Source organism: Capsicum annuum, chromosome 3, assembly GCF_002878395.1.
Source record: "Capsicum annuum cultivar UCD-10X-F1 chromosome 3, UCD10Xv1.1, whole genome shotgun sequence".
Taxonomy (NCBI): domain Eukaryota; kingdom Viridiplantae; phylum Streptophyta; class Magnoliopsida; order Solanales; family Solanaceae; genus Capsicum; species Capsicum annuum.
The window spans coordinates 64,109,375-64,122,569 of NC_061113.1; the positions used below are offsets into that span (position 1 = coordinate 64,109,375).

The 13,195-nt window shown below is 32.2% G+C and overlaps 2 protein-coding genes across 2 annotated transcripts; one reads left to right on the top strand and one right to left on the bottom strand.

Annotated features, from left to right (window-relative positions):
• Positions 1-2,818: 2,818 nt before the first annotated feature.
• LOC107863780 (histone H2B.2) lies at positions 2,819-3,439 on the top strand. Its single transcript, XM_016709911.2, has one exon. The coding sequence runs from the start codon at positions 2,889-2,891 to the stop codon at positions 3,303-3,305; it is 417 nt and encodes a 138-aa protein (XP_016565397.1). The 5' UTR covers positions 2,819-2,888; the 3' UTR covers positions 3,306-3,439.
• Positions 3,440-4,858: 1,419 nt separating this feature from the next.
• Positions 4,859-7,731, bottom strand: LOC107863778 (chlorophyll a-b binding protein 13, chloroplastic). The gene is made up of 3 exons (XM_016709910.2): positions 7,275-7,731; positions 5,929-6,090; positions 4,859-5,458 (listed from the first exon to the last, which is right to left on the bottom strand). The coding sequence occupies exons 1-3, from the start codon at positions 7,398-7,400 to the stop codon at positions 4,949-4,951; spliced, it is 798 nt and encodes a 265-aa protein (XP_016565396.1). The 5' UTR covers positions 7,401-7,731; the 3' UTR covers positions 4,859-4,948.
• Between the last annotated feature and the right edge of the window lie 5,464 nt (positions 7,732-13,195).

Here is a 13,195-nt window from a genome sequence, read left to right on the forward strand (position 1 = left end):
CATATCCCTTAATTCAATAAAACTGGTGACTTTTCAAATATGTAAATTAAAAAAAATCGGATCTAAATAAATACAACATTTTGTCTTTTTATTGTATTTCGAACAGAGACAGATTGGTAATCTGTGTAAAATATATTCCACCTGTCAGATAACTTACAACATATGGGAAATCTGTTGCAACAGATGGATATATCAGTTTGCTTTTCCTTCAGTTGATGTCTGTTGCAACTTGCTAGTCATCTATTTATTCAATTTCATCGAGAGCAATAGATTTTTCTAAACACTTCTTGGGCAAACTCAATTTTTGCTCTTGGATTGCTTCTTTTTTTTTCTTTGTATCCTTCAAGCTGGTCTCCAAATTAAATTTTTGCTCTTGGACTGATGGAAAAGAATATTCTACCAACTGCAATTAATCTAGAAGTTCTAATGTCATAACAATTTACCACTATATCAGAAGACTACATTTAGTAAAAGCTAATTAATTTCTGCCATAACATGTTGGAGAAGATGAATTGTGCAAGTGATTTCTGCCACAACTTATCCTGTCATGATAATCACTAGAATCTCAATTTACTGTAAGTATTGTTTTAGAATAGATTTTTCTTGATTTGTAAAGTCAACTAAATATACAGGTTATGTTGCATGTTCATTTTATTTTTTACGTGTTTGGTGAAAATTTTATGAGCCGGTATATCATGTACTTTATGTTTTATAAAAAAAGGTTTATTTAATCTGTACTCTTTGAGAATTTAAGTTAGTGATCTTTTAATATGTCATATATTTTTAAAGACTTATAAAAATTTATCTTGGTCAAAATGTGAAATGAGAATTTTAGCAATAACATAAAAATTTTCAAGGTATACATTAAATATGAAGAAACTAATATTGATATTAGTTAGTTGATTTTCTTGCATCCAAATATTGTTGCTTTAGATTTTAGTGAGATAATAATATGATTTCAAAAATTAATAAACCATGATACTAAATTATTAATCCATTATATTTCTATATATTATGATTAACACTTGATTTGTCTATACCATATTTATACATGTTATGATTAGCAATTAATTTATAAATTAAATTGTGTGATTTTAATAGTATATTAAAAGTTTTGTGATATTGTATTAGGAATGATAGTTAAGTGACATTAGTAAGAAAATGATAGCTGTATAACTATCTATGAAATTTATCCGACACTAGAATTACTATCTCAAAAGTTATATATCGAAGATCAAATTTGGGTGAGTATCTCGTGGCTGATGCTCAATGGACAATGCTATAATTCAATAAATCAAATACTTCTGAATATTGATTTTTTCAAATTTATTATATTTAAATTTTTACTGCAAATATTATTGTACTTTTACGTAGCACATTGTACTAATGTGAAAGTAAAAGTCATTTATCATTTGTTATTTATAAACATTATGCTACAAACTTTCTTATTTTTTTTTGTTTTAGTTGATATAAACAGGTAATGAGTTCAATCATGTTTATATTTATATTGTAACTCCAATTTTAGAATATTGTAGATCTTTTGGTGCAATAATTATTTTGATATACTTTGTACAATATAAAGATAAAGACGAATAAGATTAATATCTTATTGTATTGATGAACATGAGAGATTAAGTATTAGTTGAATGTTCTAAGATGGGAGGAAATTCAGTTTCGATAGTGATTAATATTTATATTCATTCAAATTGAGTAAATTGAGAAAATATGATAGGGTTGATCGAAAATAGAGTTGAAAAGTGAATATTCAAACCTATAAAGGATTAAACCATTTATTCAAAAAAATAATATACAATAAGATTCATTAATATTTGTTGGTCCATTATCATAAGAGAATAAGTGAACATTGTGAAATCGTGCAAACAGGTTAGGTCTTTAGATAATGTTATAAGTTAATTGTTGAAAATATGGTAATAAAAAAATATGAGAGAGGGAAAATTGACTGTTATTGAGACTTTGCTCAAAATATTTGCCTTGACGAAAAAATATTTTAAATTTATAAAAAATATACTATGACTAAGATCGTGCAAAGAAATACAAATTTATCTTGAAAGAAAAATCTATTAAGACAAGAAAAAAGAAGGAAAACTCCTTTCTTCCTTTTGATAAAAGGGTGCAAATTAAAATATCTAATACAAAAGAATTTAAACTTCAGGTTAAAATTTTATAGAGAAGCCTTATGTGCATAACTCTAAAACATATTTTTCATTAGTTTTTTGTAATTATAATTATGTTACTTAACTAATAATAATTATGTTAAATATGTATTTTCTTTTGTAATTATATGATTTTTTTTACAAAATAAATCAATATAGATCACAATATTATCTACTATTCTCGAATAATTATATTACAATATAATATTATTTACACGCGGATACTAACTTTCGAAAAGAAATTTTTAAGTTTTATGTAATTAATGATATTATGTTTAATATTTTAATAGTTATTCGGATTGCATAAATTATTAATTTCAAATTGTGAACAATGTTGAATAAATTTTTTATTACATAAAAACAATAAGATAATATTTCTATAATTAATTCATTTAATATTGACCGCGCATCACATGCGTACGAATACTAGTTTGTTTTAAAAAGTGCTATAGAATATCTTTTTGGGCATAAAAGAAGTCAAGTAGTGTAATTTATGACCCAAAAATAAGAAGAAAGTAATCTGATTCATCCTTCCTTTTACATCGTTGATCAACTATATCATCCTACGGTTCAAGATCATGATCCGCGTCATCCAAAAGTAACCAATCAACATCTACCTCCAAACTCTATAATATAAGTATTCTCTTCTTCCCTTTCACTCCACACAAATTCACAAATTCAGACTCAAAACTTCCCCCCAAAATTCCCTCTTCAATGGCACCAAAGGCAGCAGAGAAAAAACCCACAGAGAAGAAGCCGGCTTCTGCCGCAGCTGAGAAATCAAAGGCTGGGAAGAAGCTCCCAAAGGATGCTGGTGGTGCTGCAGACAAGAAGAAGAAGAGGGCAAAGAAGTCGATAGAGACATACAAGATCTACATCTTCAAGGTGTTGAAGCAAGTTCATCCAGATATTGGAATATCAAGCAAAGCTATGGGTATAATGAACAGTTTTATCAATGACATATTCGAGAAGCTTGCTCAGGAATCGTCTAGGCTTGCTAGGATCAACAAGAAGCCAACTATCACTTCTCGGGAGATTCAAACTGCTGTTCGGTTGGTGCTTCCTGGTGAATTGGCTAAGCATGCTGTCTCTGAGGGTACTAAGGCTGTTACCAAATTTACTAGTGGTTGAGATGTGTTAGTTTATGTGTTCATTTTTCTGTTGTTGGGTTTATCAGACTTTCATTATGGTTTGGTGATGTAAAGAACAGAAAAATTGTATCACAAAAATGATTCGAATGAAATTGAAGAGACAAATTGATGTTACTGTTGATATCCAATTTTTCTTTTCGGTTAATTTATTCTATTCTATCCGTTTTAATTTGTTTGTTAGCTTTTGATTAGGTATCAAATTTAAAAAGTAAAATTGTTTGCTGTTCTATATAGGTGAAAATGATTGAGAAAGTCCTGAAATTGCCAAATCCAAGAATGTATCTGAAAATTCTGATGGGGTTGATGAATTGAAGGGTTTAGTTGAATTCAAGCAAAATGATTTCTGGGTCTGATTCAAGTTTTGATATTTTTGGGAAATGTAAGGATTGTTTTCCATGTTGAAGTATAAAATGTGGGGTTGAAGATTTGTATATGTACAAGGTGTTTAATTTGATTCCTATGGGCAATTGGTGCACTTGGAAAGGTTAAGATACTTATTAACTTTTTGGGAATGAGGTAATTTGTTTCCAATTGGAGAGTTAAGGAGCTTGGTTGAACTTGAGAGTGTGCAAGTCAAGGTGTCATTGCCTGGGATGAGTGGATTGGATTTGAATGAAATTAAAAAACTTGAAAGAATTGGAGTAAAGTTCCTTCTCTTCGGATCAAATATACTACTACGTGGATATATTGGCATGTGAAATGTGAGCAAAAAGTAGAAACTTAGGAGCAAGAGACTTTGGTTTGTTGGAGATACACTAATTAAGAAAAATTAATGGGATTCCATCATTTGTTTTTCCCAATTCGTTTCTTCTCTTGGCTAGAAATGTTTGAATACGATTGATCTTCATTAGGTTTCAAGATATGTGATTGGTTTCTCCCTTAGGTTACGTAACACTAATATTGTGTTTTGTTTGGTCAAATGGTTGAGCAGATGACAACGGATTTGTTAAAACTTAACCAGCCGTTTGGATTGTGTAAGTGCATCACTTTTGCAAACATTATGTATTTCAGTGCTCCAAATGAAAATGTATGGATGATTTTGAACCTATAGTTTAAGACGGTGGATGATTTGGGCAACGAGAAAAAATACATAAAGTAGTATACTTAAGTATTAAATTACAAAAAATAACAACACTTTTATCAAATTACATTTTGTAACATATTTATTTGTATGTGTTTGTATTTTTGTAGTAACAGTCTGCAAAAATACAAAATACATATCGATCATAAGGGCAGTAAAAATCATATGCATTTGTATTTTTGTAGCAACAGTTTGCAAAAATACAAAATACAACTTGTTATATTATGTACTTATGAAACTGTTGTTATAAAACTCATAATTAAGGAAATAAGTATGATATTTCTGAATTTTGACCCGTACAGGTTGATCTTTCTAGTTAGAGTGCATTCATTTATTCATATCAATTTGATACATGACACTATTTTTTCATTCCATTAAAAAGAGTAATTGAGAATCTAGAAGACCATTTAAACAAGTTGACAGTGTAAAATGTTACTCTCAAAGAATACGACTCAACTCAAAATTATTTCATCTACAGCATATTTGCATTTCTCAATGGTTCAGTTACACAAAAGTACTTTAGAAGAATTGAAACATAAATCTTAAGATCCAGGAACAAATTTAGTGGCATAAACCCAAGCATTATTAGCAACAGGGTTGTCAAGGTGGTCCAATAGGTTCTCAAGAGGGCCTTTGCCGGTGACAATAGCTTGAACGAAGAATCCGAACATGGAGAACATCGCCAATCTTCCGTTCTTGATCTCCTTCACCTTGAGTTCTGCAAATGTTGTAGGGTCATCAGCTAAGCCGAGTGGGTCAAAGTATTGGCCGCCAGGGTATAAATCGTTGCCTTCTCCAACTCCGGGAAGTCCATTAATTCTGAAACCTTCAACAAGTCCCATAAGCACCACTTGGAAACCTAGCACAGCTAGGATACTCTGAGCATGGACAAGGTTGGGGTTGCCCAAGTAGTCAAGTCCACCGTCACTGAAGATTTGTGATCCTGCTTTGAACCATACTGGTTCTTTGAAGTCCACCTTCACCCATTTTTCAAGAACTTCTGGGGTAATGCAACCTAGAGCACCAAGCATTGCCCATCTCCCATGGATAACCTAAATAGTTCAATGTCAATCAACATATAATCGAAAAAAGAGGGACTAAGTTTAGTGATGAATTTAGAATTTAGATGATACGAATTTGGCTAGTGATTTAAGCAGGATTTTTTTGGGTAAATCTGTCGACATTTAAAGAGGTGAACAGATGAACAAATCACAGTCACAACATTATAGTTTGTCCTTTTTTTCATATTTATTATATGTATATTTAGAATATTTCCCTGCGAAGGGGCATTGGATCCATCACTTCACCCAGAGGTGTATCTTTCAAAGAGTAGGTTCTGACGTATCTACATAGCCTTGTTTATACTTGTTTTCACACACAAACATATAAGGTTCGATCGTAAAACTTAGTTCTTTGAATCTGTGAACCCGCATTTTGAATTCACCAGTAGCTATAACATTTAAAAGGACATAAAACTATCTAGTGCTGGATGTCAAAAAAAAAAAAATAGCTAATATTGTACCTCAAGAGCTCTGTTCTTGGCAAAGGCCTCGGGATCAGCAGATAAACCAGCAGTGTCCCATCCGTAATCACCAGGGAATTCTCCGGTCAAGTATGAAGGAGTTTGAGCAGAAAAGGGTCCCAAGTACTTGACACGGTCTGGTCCATACCACAAATCATTACTCTGGGTAGATGACAGAAAAAGAAACAAGTCATTATCGTTCCTTCAGTGTAATCACATAAAATCCAGGAGGAATAGAGTTAGATCTCGTTTTTCTTTTGTTGTTGCTAGTTTGCTCTGTAATATTAATAACTTTGGGTGTGCTAATAAAGATAGCAAAATCTAGGTACTGTTACTGAGCTTCTCCTTTCTGGATGTAGCTCCCCTTGTAATCTCATTTAATTAGCTAGCTCATGTTTCTTTCTGGATTATAAGTAAATAAAGAAAAACATGTTTCTTTCTCCTTAACTTGTGGTCATCAATTGAATAACCAGGGCTCAAGCAAATCGGTGGCCTAGACAAAAATCAAACGGTGGCCTTACGTTTTTAAGAAAAAAAATAATTATTTTTATAAAGTCTATTTTTAAAATTATATAATCGTATTTAATATTTTTTTTTTAATTAATAATATAGTCAATGAATTAAAAAGTTTTTACTATATCAAACTCCTAAATTTTTTTATATAAGAAGTTTCTTTTTTTTTTTTTTTTTTATATACAATATTTAATATATTTCTTAAAATTTGTAATTTATTATTACTAAAAAAAAATGAGGCCCCTCAAATTTTGGGGGCCTCAGGCAGCCATCTTTTCTCCGAAAGGGTTGAGCCGCCCTAGTGAATAGCCACGTGGAACTAGAATTAACCTTAAAAAGTACAGTTTACCAGTTTTAGATAAATTATTTATACATATTAAGTGAATTTTTTGGCATGAAGACAAGGTTTGAACCAAAATTAATTCTGAACCGGTGGTAGCTCGGACCCTGTCTCTAAGTGTTCATTTTGGAAAATAAACTGAATTTTGATACCATATTAGTGAATTTTAACTTACGACAGCATGTTTGTTACTGCCATTTCTACTGGACTATTGATGTTTATCCTTTAGTACATCAAATTACCCATAATTATCTTACAAATAACCTGGTTGCATAAATTTTGTCACAAACACACAGGATAATTAAAAAATTGCACCCCGATGCACTAAGTTCTCGCTATAGATGAGGTTCGGAAAGGGCTGAATCACAAGTGTCTATTGTAGGTATCCTTACCCTACATTTCTAAAAGAGACTGTTTCCATAACTCACAAATACAAGATAAACTGACATAAAAAAAATTAAAACATGAAAGGAAAGGGGATATATATTTGTACCATGGTAAATTTGCCAGAGCCCATGGGAACAACATCTCTAAGAGGGTTAGTATTCTTGGTTTGACCCAAGAATGGAGTTGCTCTAACAACTGTGGTGGAGCTAGCTGTTGCTGCCATTGATGCCATTTTCTTACACTTAATTTTTAATATTCTGTGCTGGCCAAAATCTGGATGGTTCTAAACAGAGAAGTGGTTGTTATTTGTATAGACAAAGTGAGAATCCTACGTGGGTGGCTAATATTGCACAAGTGGAAATTGTGGTTGGAGATATTTTGTGTTTTGGGGATTAGCCAATCAGAATGCTTGAAAAGATTTGAAGTCTATCTCCAAGTCATATCCTCAAATCCTGATTTTTATCTTTTTTTTTTTCTAGAGCAAATAATCAAATAATTGAGGCCTAAAATGGAGAACAATAATCACTTCTTAATCGCCAGCCTACATTAAAAAGTGGGCACAGTACTTAACAGAAATTTAAATTTGGCCTCAGCTGACCAACAAGTAAATAACAGACATTTAAATTTGGCTTCAACTGATCAACAAGTAAACATTTTAACTTTAAATAAAGAAAAAATGGTCCAAAAGCTTTCTCTCTCTCAGCAAGCAGGACTAGATTACTGTTGGATTCTAAGTGATGAAACGTGAATGAAAAATAAAGGGAAGAAAAATAAAAAGAAAGTGAAAATGACTATTTACTTTATATAAGAAGAGTTCTTCCACATTGATTGGAGAAAAGAACTTCTTCCTGCTTAAATGTAGAAGCATGCTTTCATGTGGATAGTGAAGCAAGAGTAAGACAAATCTTGCGTTGTCATCGTCGTTGCTTGCTCGACTTTGGGTGTAGGTGGGTTCTACAAGCCATACTTTTTTTTAAAGCACCACCTTTGACCATAATACCTAGATTTTTCTCAGGTAAATGCATGAAATTTTGAAGTTAAAAACACCTTCTTCTTCCTAAAAACTCAAGTGTGATTAACAAATATTCGAGGTACCACTATTTGCTGAAATGAATCATTTTATTCTGGGAGAGTATATTCTATTAATCTCAGGTACTTGAGGGGAATAAATTCCTTAAGGATACACCGTGAATTTGGTGGAGTTGATTCTTGAGAAAATTGAAGGAAAGGTGTTTTTTAAGTCTTGAATGAAGGATTTGTGACATTGACCAACTTAAAGGGTCAAACATCATTAGAAAACTTGATTAAGTTAATTGTGAACTTGATTAATATTTTCAAAACTTTCTAATCTCTTCAAAAATACAAATCAACCCCACCCACACCCCTCTTCAATCCAAATCAACCAGTCTCTCTCCCCTCTCTCGACAGCTTCTCTCAACTCTCTCCCAACCAATAGTTCTGCAAATTTCTCCTTTCAATCCTCGGCGACTTCAACATCCCACGACAAATAGTTGGGCTTTGAGTTCCTTTTCGACTTTAACCTTCAATCGACGTGACAGCCTTGCTCTCCGACCACAATAGCTTTGAATTCTTCAACCTTCAATCGACGTGACAACCTTGCTCTCCGGCCACAACAGCTTCAAATTCATCATCGTTCCTTTTCTTCTTTCACAGGTAAAAATTTATGGCCTTTTTAGTTTTGAAAAAAACGAGGAACTTGAGCCAACTTCTCTTATAGTATTGGTTAACAATTTTAATATTTATTACTTTAATTTGAAATATGGTATGAACAAAACACTAATTTTTGGTATTTTTTATCTTCTCTTTTCGAAGTGAATTATGATTTTTTATTATTTATTGTATTTTTTTTGAAGTTTGATTTTTGTTGTTTGTGTTTATAAAAACAAAACAACGACTTGGGTTGATTTGTTCTATTCTTGTTCTTGGTAAAAATGGTGATATTGCTGTTTTTCTGTTGAACAAAATCGTGCTACTATTTTTTATTTTATCCAACAGATTATCCATCTAGTGTAACATATTAACCATCTGATGCAACAAATTTGTCAGATGATGCAACAGATCAACCATCTGATGCACCAGAGGAACCATCAAATTATAATTCTGATGCAATAAATTAATCATCTGATGCAACAGATTTAGCATATGATGCAATAGTTTAACTATCTGATGCAACTGATTAACCATATGTTGCAACAAATTAAGCATCAGATAAAACATCTGATGCAACTGATTAACCATCTGATGCAACGGAAGAACCATCAAATTAATGATCTGATGCAATAGATGAACCTCCTGTTGGATAAAATCCTATTAACTCTTCCAACAGGATATGTCCAAGACATGATTTTTCAAACTGATCATTCATCTACCGCGCTAGATGACTCAATGTTGGAAGAAATCTAAATAATATTGACCGTTAATAACTTTTTCAACAGATCACTCATGTGTTACAACAGATGTGTGAACTGTTGCATAGACATTCATCTTTCTCAACGGATGATTAATATATTTTGTATTGTCGTAATAGATTACTCAGCCGTTGCTGTAGGTTAGTCAACTGTTCTGACAGATCACTCATATGTTGCAATAGATGTGTGATTTATTGCACAGACCATTCATCTTTCTCAATAGATGAGTGATATGTTTTGTATTATCGTAAAAGATTACACAGCTGTTGCTACAGGTTATTTAACTGTTCTAACAGATCACTCATATGTTACAACGGATGATGTTGCAATAGATGTGTGATCTGCTGCACATACCATTTATTTTTCTCAATAGATGAGTGATATATTTTATATTATTGTAACAGATTACTCATCCATTATAACAAGTTATTTAACTGTTCCAACAGATCACTCATGTTGCAACAATATATGATCTGTTGCACAGACCATTCACCTTTCTTAAAAGATGAGTGATATGTTTTGTATTATTGCAACAGATTGCTTATCCGTTGCAACAGGTTTGTTATATGCTATAACAAATATACTACCTGGTGCAACAGATAAGTGATCTGTTGGAATTATTATTTTACTATTTTGCTTGTTAGATTTACTGTTATTCTTTTTAACGATGCATTAATCAACTGTAATATATTTTTTATGTTTCTGTTAATTTTAGATAATATGGCTCCCAAAAGAACAGAAGTCTAATCAAGTCCAAGTACAGGAACAAGTGAAGCAGCTAGGCTACATCCACCACTTTATGAGCTTGCTTTACAAGCGTTATCTCAATTAAGAGCATAATATGATAACACTGGGAGGAGAAATGTTTCAAAAGAGATGATCCAAATGTCAATAGCCCTTTTGCCAAAGAGGTGGTCAAAATCTTCAGCATTGATTATTATCCTGTAAGAATGCAATGTGATGGTACCACAGATTTAATAGGTAATTTTGTGGTTAAGTTAGCTATGGGAAAATATTTCGACGCCTTCAGAAAAATACTTCAAGAACAAAAATTGGATACTTATTTCAGGGACAGCTGCTTTGGGAAATATCTTGATTTGCCAGAGGACAACAATGCTCGTTTCCAAATAAAAATAGTATATGAGCTTCTTAAGCATAGGTTTATGTATGAAAACAAAGATAAGATGGATGAGGTGTGGATAAATTACTATGGCATGCCTGTTTGTTTTGGTTAGAAGGAGTTTGTCATAGTTTCTGGACTAAAATGTTATCCTCCTTCTCAAGTTATACCTATTCTAACCTAAAAAAAGCACCCTGCATACCCAAAAAAGGCAAAAGCAAGTCGTGTGATCGTGATGACCTGGTGTCCATTGTTAGTCCAAGCTTCAAAAATAAAAATTTGATAGAAGCGTTGAAAGGTAAAGAACTTTCAAAGAAGCATAAGCAGTCAATGTGCTTGGTTTGGTTTGTACATAATATTTTTTGGGCGAGAGACATTAACAACAACATAAACGTTGGTTTAATAAAGATCTCTGAGGATCTTGAGGAGTTTAACAGCTATCCTTGGGGTTATGAAAGCTTCAAAGTGACTGTCCAATATTGATTGACTCCGTTAGCGCCAAAGACAGTAAACTTATATGGCTTTCCATGGGCTTTCATGGTAAATGTTTTGTTTCTTTCTTTTATTTTGATAACGTTCACTTTTTTACTCAATAATAATTTTGATTTATTGACGTTATTTTATAGGTTTGGGCATTTGAAGCCATTCCTCATTTGAGACAACAAGTGAACTATCAGGAAGAAGTTTCTTGTCCAAGAATCTTGAGATAGTTGTCGGCCAAAACTGATAAAAATATAAAATTTCTTGATCTCTTCAACCCCCGAAGGATGTAGTAAGTATAATTATAATTAAGTTTTTATTTTAATTAATGACTTTTTTGAATGATCTAATCATCATTCTAATATATGTAATGATTTATGTTAGATTGTGCATCCGTCGCTAGTTCCGATCAATCGAGAGTTGAAGATGCCATTTTTCTTAGTTTATGAGCTATGCAAACTTTATCGGACCCTAAGGTCATCGACAAAATAAAAATGGAATTATTTGGAGCAACAACCATTACAAGAAAAATAATTTTGGAGGGTGGGCTTATTGTTGTTGATGGTCTTAGTGGTGATAGAGCTGTTGGTGGTGGTAGTGGTGCTGCTGTTGGTGCTAATGATGCTCCTCTTACAATATTTAAAACAAACCGTTACGAGTATGATCATATTGGTTATACAAATTTTGACTCACCCAGCTAATGTTCTGCATGCAAATATCAAGACTGCAAGGCGAAATATGATGTAGTGATTAATGCTATGAATGCATTAACTGCTTCTGTAAAGGAATTGACATATAAGAGGGGTGTCATTCTATCAAAGAGAATTTTATTTCCATCCACTCCATTAGAGATTAAGGCTAAGAAGAGAAGGAATGTGATTTCCAAGGCATTATCAAGCATCCAAAAGAGCAAAATTGTAACTCCTCTGTCTGTGCTTTGCACTGAGCAATGTACAACATCCAAAGGAGAGTAGCACGAGCTGAACAAGGTGAATATATATGTCTTCCAACTAACAAACAGACACATTTTTGTTTCAACGGATGCCACATCTGCTGAAAATTATTAAACAAATATATACATCTACTGCAATAGTTGACTAACTTGTTGCACTAGATAAAATACCTATTGCGACATATGTCTTGTCTATTTTAGCAAATCAAATAGCTCTTCGTACCGCTTTTATTTGTACCAACAGATAACCTATCTGCTGTAATAGATGAGTCATATGTTGTAACAGATGGTTCATCCATTAGAAATTATCATACAGGTCTTCCTCATGTAGAAATTTGACCCAACAGTTAATTCATTATTGCAACAGATATATAATCTGTTTGAGATAATTTAAAATAGGAGGAAGACCTGTTTGATTTGCTAGAACAGATGAGTTATCCTTTTTCATTTTATTGTATCTTCGTGATTAGCATTGATCAATTCTGGCTTTCTAGGTGGATGTAGAAGCTACTGCTGAACAACATTAACAATATGCTACTCTACTCTTTTTATGGAAATACGGAGAACAGAAAGTCCAGAAAATGCATGTAAGAGACAATAAAGATCCACGATGAGCAAACCCAAATTTCATAGCACCGAATGAAGAATAACTTATATATATTGAGTAGATCTTTATAGCTTGAGTTGAGTCTGTCAAAGTAATAACCTCACCCCTCCTTAGGAATCCTTGTCATCAATACTTAAATTGTTGATGTATTTGTTGAGATCTGTACCCATAATAATTTTTTTACATTTCATTTATTCATTGATTTTATTTTAGCTAATTTCTTAAGGCTTTGATTTATTTTATTTTATCTATGAATTTTATTTTTTTCTTAGATTTGAACTTATTAATTGAAATGGAATACTAGATTCAAATATTGCAACTGATAATGTATCTGTTGCAACAGACGAAACATATGTTGTAAAATATCGAGCAATTTGATATATATTACAACAGGTAAGTAATCTGTTGGAATTTATCAAACATGTCTTCCCTCTGCTAC

Excerpts from the sequence above, each read along its gene's own strand:
- LOC107863778 (XM_016709910.2), bottom strand. The coding sequence starts at position 7,400 with ATGGCATCAATGGCAGCAACAGCTAGCTCCACCACAGTTGTTAGAGCA. Across the intron at positions 6,091-7,274 it reads GCTCTGGCAAATTTACCATG|AGTAATGATTTGTGGTATGG; the intron begins GTACAAATATAT and ends TCATCTACCCAG. Across the intron at positions 5,459-5,928 it reads CCAAGAACAGAGCTCTTGAG|GTTATCCATGGGAGATGGGC; the intron begins GTACAATATTAG and ends TGAACTATTTAG.
- LOC107863780 (XM_016709911.2), top strand. The coding sequence starts at position 2,889 with ATGGCACCAAAGGCAGCAGAGAAAAAACCCACAGAGAAGAAGCCGGCT.